The 8,499-nt window shown below is 44.5% G+C and overlaps 1 protein-coding gene across 5 annotated transcripts in view; it reads right to left on the bottom strand.

The window, feature by feature from the left end:
- Positions 1–8,499, bottom strand: part of TTC33 (tetratricopeptide repeat domain 33) — a 22,077-nt gene that overhangs the window by 12,601 nt on the left and 977 nt on the right. For 2 of the 5 annotated variants that reach the window (XM_006090147.3, XM_014457063.2), the window contains exon 2: positions 4,555–4,776. In XM_006090147.3, the coding sequence (XP_006090209.1) occupies positions 4,555–4,775 (221 nt within the window). In that variant the 5' untranslated portion in view covers position 4,776. Of the gene's footprint in view, positions 1–4,554; positions 4,777–5,649; positions 5,678–7,993; positions 8,072–8,499 lie in introns of those variants that run through there. The other 3 variants (XM_023755035.1, XM_014457064.2, XM_014457065.2) reach the window with 3 other exon arrangements.

The following is an 8,499-nucleotide window of genomic DNA, read 5'->3' on the forward strand; positions in this document are numbered from 1 at the left end:
ACTCTAAGCAACTATTACTATGTTGCAAATAAGAAGCTAAACAAAACCTGGCTTTCAGTCAGCCCCGGACCGCAACATTGTATCCATGTTTTCAGCAGCGAGGCCTCAGAGCTAAAGCTGGCCCAGAATAAAAAAAAAAAAAGAAAACAAGGAGCGGTTGGGAGCTTTTAGTCAACTGCCAGCGGGAAAACAGCCCTCAGCCCCTCAGCCAGCCTGGCCAGGCACCCCAGTGGGGACCCCCACCCTGATCCAGGACACCCTTCAGGGCAAACCAGCCGGCCCCTACCCGTGCACCAGGCCTCTATTCTATATAGTAAAAGGGTAATATGCCTCCCGGCACCGGGATCAGCGGAGCAGCGAGGCTCCCGGCACCGGGATCAGCGTGACAGGGGGCAGCGCCCAAACCCCCTGATCAGCCCTGCTCTGTGCCTGATGGGGGGGAGCTCCCCAATCCCCCGATTGCCCTGCAGCTCTGTGTGTGACAGGGTGCAGCGCACCAACCCCCTGATCGGCCCTGCTCTGTGTGTGACAGGGTGAGGCGCCCCAACCCCCCGCCCCCACGGGCCCTGCTCTGTGTGTGACAGGGTAGAACCATAACCTCTCCATCAGCCCTGCCCCGAGTGTGACAGTGGTGGCGCCCCAACCCCCTGATCGGCCCTGTTCTGTGGGTAATAGAGGGTGGCGCACCAACCCCCCTCCACAGGCCTTGCTCTGTGTGTGACAGGGTAGAGCCATAACCTCCCTATTGGCCCTGCCCTGAGTGTGACAGGGTGCAGCGCCCCAACCCCTTGATCCGCCCTGCTCTGTGTGTGACAGGGGGCGGTGCCCCAGCTCCCCTATCGGCCCTGCTCTGTGAGTGACAGGGGGCAGCGCCCCAACCCCCTGATTGGCCCTGCTCTGTGCATGACAGGGGGTGGCGCCGCAACCTCCCCATTGACCCTGCCTTGAGTGTAACAGGGGGCGGTGCCCCAACCCCCCAATCAGTCTATCCTGAGCGTGACTGAGGGTGGCATTGCAACCTCCCGATCTGCCCTGCTCTGTGCATGATGGGGCGGCGCCCCAACTCCCCAATCGGCCCTGCTCTGAGCCTGACCAGGGGCTGCACTTAGGGATTGGGCCTGCCCTCTGCCACCCGGAAGCAGGCCTAAGCCAGCAGGTCGTTATCTCCCGAGGGGTCCCAGACTGTGAGAGGGCACAGGCGGGCTGGGGGGACCCCCCCCCCCCAGTGCACAAATTTTTGTGCACCGGGCCTCTAGTTTTATATAATAAAAGCCTAGGTGGCGTCATGCCCTCGCGCGAGGCCTCGCGAGACATCGACCCGCACACAGCAGAGGCGGTGCCTGGTGGCCGCTGAGTCCCACAGCTATATACACGGCTCGGAGGAGACCGTCCTGCGTCTCCATCTCCGCCGCCTCGCACGGGGAGGAGGGGGGTTCTGGCAGAGGAGGCGGGTCTTGGCAGGGGAGGGCAGTTGTGGGCAATCAGGCTGGCAGGGGAGGGCAGTTGTGGGTGATCAGACCAACAGGGTAACAGTGAGGGGGCAATCAGGCTGGCAGGCAGAAGCGGTTAGGGGCAATCAGGTAGGCAGGCAGGCAGGCAGGCGAGCGGTTAGGAGCCAGCGGTCCCAGACTGTGAGAGGGGTCCCAGATTAGAGAGGGTGCAGGCTGGCTGAGGGACATCCCCTGCCCCATGCGTGAATTTCGTGCACCGGGCCTCTAGTATTGTAATAACTATGTATGGTGCCAGCTGGGTACTTGAAGTATGGGGGGGATCACTTTGTAAAGTATATGATAGTCTAGCCCCGTGGTTGGCAAACTGCAGCTCGCGAGCCACATGTGGCTCTTTGGCCCCTTGAGTGTGGCTCTTCCTAAGCCTTAGGAGTACCCTAATTAAGTTAATAACAATGTACCTACCTATATAGTTGAAGTTTAAAAAATTTGGCTCTCAAAAGAAATTTCAATCATTGTACTGTTGATATTTGGCTCTGTTGACTAATGGGTTTGCCGACCACTGGTCTAGCCACTATGCTATGCACCTGAAACTAATTCAAAAAAATACTGAATGTAAAATGTAATTTAAAAATTAAATTAAGCCTGGCCGGTGTGGCTCAGAGGTTGAGTGTCAATCTATGAACCAGAAGGTCACAGTTCGATTCCCAGTCAGGTCACATGCCAGGGTTGTGGGCTCAATCCCCAGTATGGGGCATGAGAAAGATCAATGATTCTCTCTCATCAGTGATGTTTCTATCTCTCTCCCTCTCCCTTCCTCTCTGAAATCAATAAAAATATATTTTTTAAAATTAAATTTAAAAAAATAACATTTTGAGTCTAGTCAGAGCAATATGGGAGATTCAACTATTCTTTCAACTTTAACATAGATTTGAAATTTTTAAAAATAAAAAAGTCCTTCTGCACTCTTAGGTTATAGAGATACCTTAGTATATTTTCTTTTATTCACACTAAGATTTTTGATTCCTCTGGAGTTCATTCTGTATGTGGTATGAGATACAGATCCTTTTTTCTTCTTCTATACAAAGTTCCAACTTTCTCTACACAACCTATTAAACAATGTGTCCTTTCCCCACTGATCTGTGGAAGAATGAATTTTGGTTCCACTGAAAGAGCTAAGCAGAAGAAGGGGAAAAGGAATAAGAAAAGTAGGAGAAACAGCAAAGGGGGAAAAAAAAAGGTGCATAGAAGTAAAGTATAAGAGTTTAGCTGAGGAAGGGCTAAGAATAAATGAAACTATTATCAAACTCCATATTTACTAAAGTATATAAGAAGTCAGTCGGAAAAAATAACTGAGCACCTATTACATATTTATACACACACACACACACACACACACACACACCCTCAAAGTTATTCAGGAAAATGTCTAATTTATCTGGTCCACCATATCACAGAGAACATTTCCAGGAATTACACCATCTGCTACCAACCAGTAAGTTGGATTACATTTTACCGAGTTTTTACTCTATATTTTTTTAATATATATATATATATATATATATGTATATTTTAAAAATATTTTTATTGATTTCAGAGAAAAGAAAAGGAGACAGAATTATCAATCAGCTGCCTCCGGCACAGCCCCTACCCAGGAATGTGCCTGGGATCGGACCGTGACCTCCTGGTTCATAAGTCAATGCTCACCCACTGAGCCACGACCAGAGCCTTTACTCTACTTTAGACAGAACAGAAAGGCTGGCAGAGCAGAGACATTTTAAGAATCTTGAAGGCTTTTTTACAAACTTTCAGATTCCATGGGAAGTGTTTCAAGGTGACTTTAAAACCCATTTCTTTAATTTAGCACCTAGAACAGATTTTAAAACATAAACTTAGCCCTAATCGGTTTGGCTCAGTGGATAGAGCGTCGGCCTATGGACTGAAGGGTCCCAGGCTCGATTCCGGTCAAGGGCATGTACCTTGGTTGTAGGCACATCCCCAGTAGGGGGGGGGGTGCAGGAGGCAGCTGATCGATGTTTCTCTCTCATCCATGTTTCTAACTCTCTATCCCTCTCCCTTCCTCTCTGTAAAAAAATCAATAAAATATATTTTAAAAAATAAAACATAAACTTATAGAATTCATAACTCTTCATCCCACTACTGACAGCAGGTCGGAAAACGTAAATGTTCTAAAGCAGTGGTTCTCAACCTTCTGGCCCTTTAAATACAGTTCCTCATGTTGTGACCCAACCATAAAATTATTTTCGTTGCTACTTCATAACTGTAATGTTGCTACTGTTATGAATTGTAATGTAAATATCTGATATGCAGGATGATCTTAGGTGACCCCTGTGAAAGGGTTGTTCAACAGCCAAAGGGGTCACGACCCACAGATTGAGAACCGCTGTTCTAAAGGAAAACCCTAAAACAGTGGTTGGCAAACCGAGGCTCGCGAGCCACATGCGGCTCTTTGGCCCCTTGAGTGTGGCTCTTCCACAAAATACCACGTGCGGGAGCGCACGTACAGTGCGATTGAAACTTCGTGGCCCATGCACAGAAGTCGGTTTTCGGCCTGGGCAAGTCTACTTTGAGGAAGTGGCGTTAGAAGAAGTGGGGGGTGGTGGTCAGTCGGTCGGGCGACGGGATACCCAGCGGGGGAGGCGCGCACGATTCATGCACGAGTTGAGTGAGCCAGTCAGTCCGCAGTCTCGTTGTGCAGTGGTTAGTGCTAGTCGAGTCCGCAAGTCGTGTGCGGGTGACAAAAGTACCTACTCGAAGCATAAAGTTACCTGTATTTTTCCAACCAGCTGCAAATCCTACAGGTATTTTTGTCATCAATTTAAGAATTGTAATTCTTTTGTGTTGGTGGCTTTATTATTATAAAATGAAACATTTTTTTAGGTGCCCTGTTTGAGATGGCTACAAAGAAGCACCAAAGAAAAACAGAAGACGAAAACCGTGAATTGAAAGTTGAATTTAAAGTTGAATGTACCTACCTATATAGTTTAAGTTTAAAAAATTTGGCTCTCAAAAGAAATTTCAATCATACTGTTGATATTTGGCTCTGTTGACTAATGAGTTTGCCGACCACTGCCCTAAAACATACCTTTTATTTTCAGCCAGGCTGGCTCCTTCATCCTTCAGCTGCTTGCTTTTCCTGGCACAGCCTTCCAGGAGACTTTCTTTCCTGCGTTTGGTGGCATGAAGCCCGTTCCCTTCATCACTCTCAACTGCATCCTTTTCATCGGCAGCTTCAGCTTCAAACTGCTGGGAAGTGACCTTTGAGACCTTCTCACCAATTTTCCTCTTCCATCCGAAGGAAGCCATCCTGGAGAACCACAAAAAACAGCTTTAAATGTCAAACTTGGCCCTTTATAGACATATTCCAAATAAGTGAAGAAGGAATAAAGGAATAACAGAATCAGACTACCATCATTTTCTTAATTTTTTTTTTTTTAATTTCAGAGAGGAAGGGAGAGGGAGCAAGAGATAGAAATATCAACGATGAGAGAGAGTCGCTGACTGGCTGCCTTCTGCATGTCCCACTGGGGACCGAGCCCACAACCCGGACAGGCCCTGACTGGGAATAGAACTGTAACCTCCTGGTTCATGAGTTGATGCTCAACCATTGAGCCACACCGGCTGGGCGACTATCACCATTTCTTAACTCCTAATTAAACAGTGGTCCTCGGAAATAATCATTAAGTAACATCAGGAAAGACAAGTGGACATTATGCATCGCCTGATGGAAGGAACACACCAGCCATGATATATTCTTAACTAAAATTAATCCTAAATCATATCAGCCTATAGTTTATAAAAAACATGGGATGTGGATGAGCATGCACAATAACATGACAGAGATGCAGACAGCAAAAACATAAAAATAAAGCTAGTTTCTTCAAGAAATAAACTGCCAGGGGTGCCCTAACTGGTTTGGCCTGAGGACTGCAAGGTCCCAGGTTCGATTCCAGTCAAGGGCATGTACCTTGGTTGTGGGCACATCCCCAGTAGGGGGTGTGCAGGAGGCAGCTGATCAATGTTTCTCTCTCATCGATGTTTCTAACTCTCTATCCCTCTCCCTTCTTCTCTATGAAAAATCAATAAAATATATATTTTTTTAAAAACTGCCAGGGGTGAAAGGAGGAGAGAAAGGTGGGAGGTAACCTGTAGATTAAGAGAGACGAAAAGACATACTAACCAAATAGAATTTGTGGATCTTGTTAGCTCTAGATTCAAACAAGGCAATGGGGAGGAAAAAGGGGAAATCAGAACACTGATTTGGTATTTGATGACATTAAGAAATAACTAATTATTTTTTTAGGTATGATAAATAGTATTATGATTACATTTATTAAAAAACCTTTATCTTTTAGGCATACATAATAAGCTATTTAACATGAAATTATAAGCTACCTAGGAACTGTTTCAATGTAGCCAGTGAGGGTAGGGGTGCAGTAGAGAAGAAATACAGATGAAAAGATTGCTGAGGTGACAGTTGAGGAAGTTAGGTGATGAGAACATAAGATCCCTTACACTTTTCTCTCTTTTCATAAATGTCTGAAAATTTCCATAATAAAAAGTTTTTCAAAGATTCATTTGGCAAATTCACAGTGGGTGAATCAAAAGATAACAAATGTTAAGTTGTTTTGCAATCTGCAAGGATATATAAAAATAAAGGATAAGAAAAAATAAAAGGATAATTGACGAAACAAAGTTAAAGGAAAGCCCAGAAGAATTCAACAAATATTTATTTAGAGAGGGGATTTACTGAGGGATCCAAGAACTCTTTACTAATTATATGGATGTGCTTAAAAATACTGAGAAACCTCTAAATTTTTCATATCAATTTTTATATGTCTGTTTGTGTGTGCATTCTTAAAGGAATCTATGACCCCAAAGAGATTATGATCAACTGACTGATCAACTTGAGAGATAGGAAAAGCGATGAACCAGAAGTCCTCATAAAACTATCCAAGAATGGGCATTGTGGGAATAAGACATGAAATAGTAAGTTCTAGAAGATACCACGGTCTTCACATCTCAGGCACATGGCTAAAGTAAAGTATGTCACTAGAAGGAAAGGGACAGAAAAAGTGAGGCCCTTTACATGGAAAGGCCCAAGATATCGGCAGAAATTGAAGGGGTAAGAGAATTGTGTGCTACATGCCTAAGTTCTTAATGAATATGAGTCAGTGCCAATAAGTTATAGCAATCAAAAAATGTGTAGAATCAAGTTTCAGCTATGTTTGCAACAGTTCACAGTTCAATAAATATTGAATGAGCTTAGCAGAATTTTTTTTTTTTTTTAAAGAAATGTACAGGTTGATAAGGGTTAACCAAATGCCCGGGTTGCAGGCTCCATCTCCAGTAGGGGGCATGCAGGAGGCAGCCGATCAATTATTTTCTCATCATCATCATCGATGTTTCTATCTCTCTCTCCCTCTATGAAATCAATAAAAATATATTTTTTTTAAAAAGAAAGAAAGAAGTCTCGTGTGTACAACTGTCTCTAAAGGTGACTAGGATGAGGATGACTTAGTTTTCTGGTTTCAAGTTTCCAAATGCAACTTTGTGAGGCATTCTTTTAATGGGTGGGAACCTTATTAATACTGATGGATATCTGCTGTGGTTACTAAAGGCAAATTACATTATAATTCATTGGTCAGATCTGTAGACTACTGGGAGCAGGGTTTAGGGTGGGAGGAAAGGAAAAAGGGACAGACCTATATGTATTTTTTTTAATTAATTCTTCAGCCCAGCTGGTGTGGCTCAGTGGTGGAGCATCAACCCATGAACCAAGAGGTCACCAGTTCAATTCCCAGTCAGGGCACATGCCTGGCTTTGTGGGCTCCATCTCCAGTAGGGGGCATGCAGTAGGCAGCCGATCAATGGTGCTTCTCTCTCATCGATGTTTCTCTCTATCCCTCTCCATTCCTCTCTCTAAAAATCAATAAATATATATTTTTTAAAAGTTAATACTTCATTTAGACTCCCATTACCACCCCCCACCCCCCATCCTCCTACTGAAGACAGGTATAGGTCAAGGCCCCAATGGTGGTTCTCAACCAGGAATAAAGAAGCCACACACCCTGCTGCCTCTGGTGTTTCTGCCATTCTCCTCCATAAATCCTTTAAGATCCCAAGAGACCAGAAGCTAGGGAGGTCAGGACACAATGCGGTTTTAGGCGTATCAACAGCCTGATGACCCCTATCAACTGACAAGTTTAGCCTTGCAGAAGGGGACAAGAATACATTCCTCTCAGACAAGAATTAATATTGAATGAAAAGTTTAGGCAAGTTCAGAAGTAGAGGGAAAAGGAAATGACAAATTTCATACCCCCAAGCTTCACATTTTTTTTCAGAGAAACAGAAGGCTGGTCCTCTGCTCTAAGCAAAGGGAAAAGAGATGAACCTGAGCCAGGAGAACAAAAAAGACCTGAAAGAGCCACTAGGAAGAACAGACACAGCAACAATTTAGGGCTGAGTAAAGACGCCACAAAGCATCAAGGGTGCCCAGAGGTTAAAAAGTGCAGATCTCTTACCAACACCGTGGTAAGCTTTGTATTTTCTCCACGATTGTCTGGAGACCCAAGATAAAGTTAATTACAATACAGGATGTGCTAGAAGAGAGAAGACAAAGGATGCCATGATGTCAGAGGAGAATAAGAATAGGCAGGCTTAAAAGAAGGGTGAGTCCCAGGACGGATACAACACACTTTCTGCCTTGGAAAATGTAACCCTCCGAGTTGATTTGGGTATCTTAAAGAGTACGAGTTTCCCGTTCTAAGGCTATCTGAACATTAAATTAAAACTTATTATACAGAAAGCCTTCTTAAATCTGTAGTTACATTTTCCACCAGGATAAAAAACAAAGCAAAACACATCACATAGTAGGTACATCATAACCAGGTGGGTTTCTGTTAAACTCATGAAACCACATAAATTCATTTTATGCAGAATTATACTTAACTAGAGGCCCGGTGCACAAAATTCATGCACGTTAGGGTCCTTAGGTCTGGCTATCAATCAGGGCCAATCTGTGGGGGAC

Source organism: Myotis lucifugus, unplaced genomic scaffold, assembly GCF_000147115.1.
Source record: "Myotis lucifugus unplaced genomic scaffold, Myoluc2.0 scaffold_68, whole genome shotgun sequence".
NCBI lineage: Eukaryota > Metazoa > Chordata > Mammalia > Chiroptera > Vespertilionidae > Myotis > Myotis lucifugus.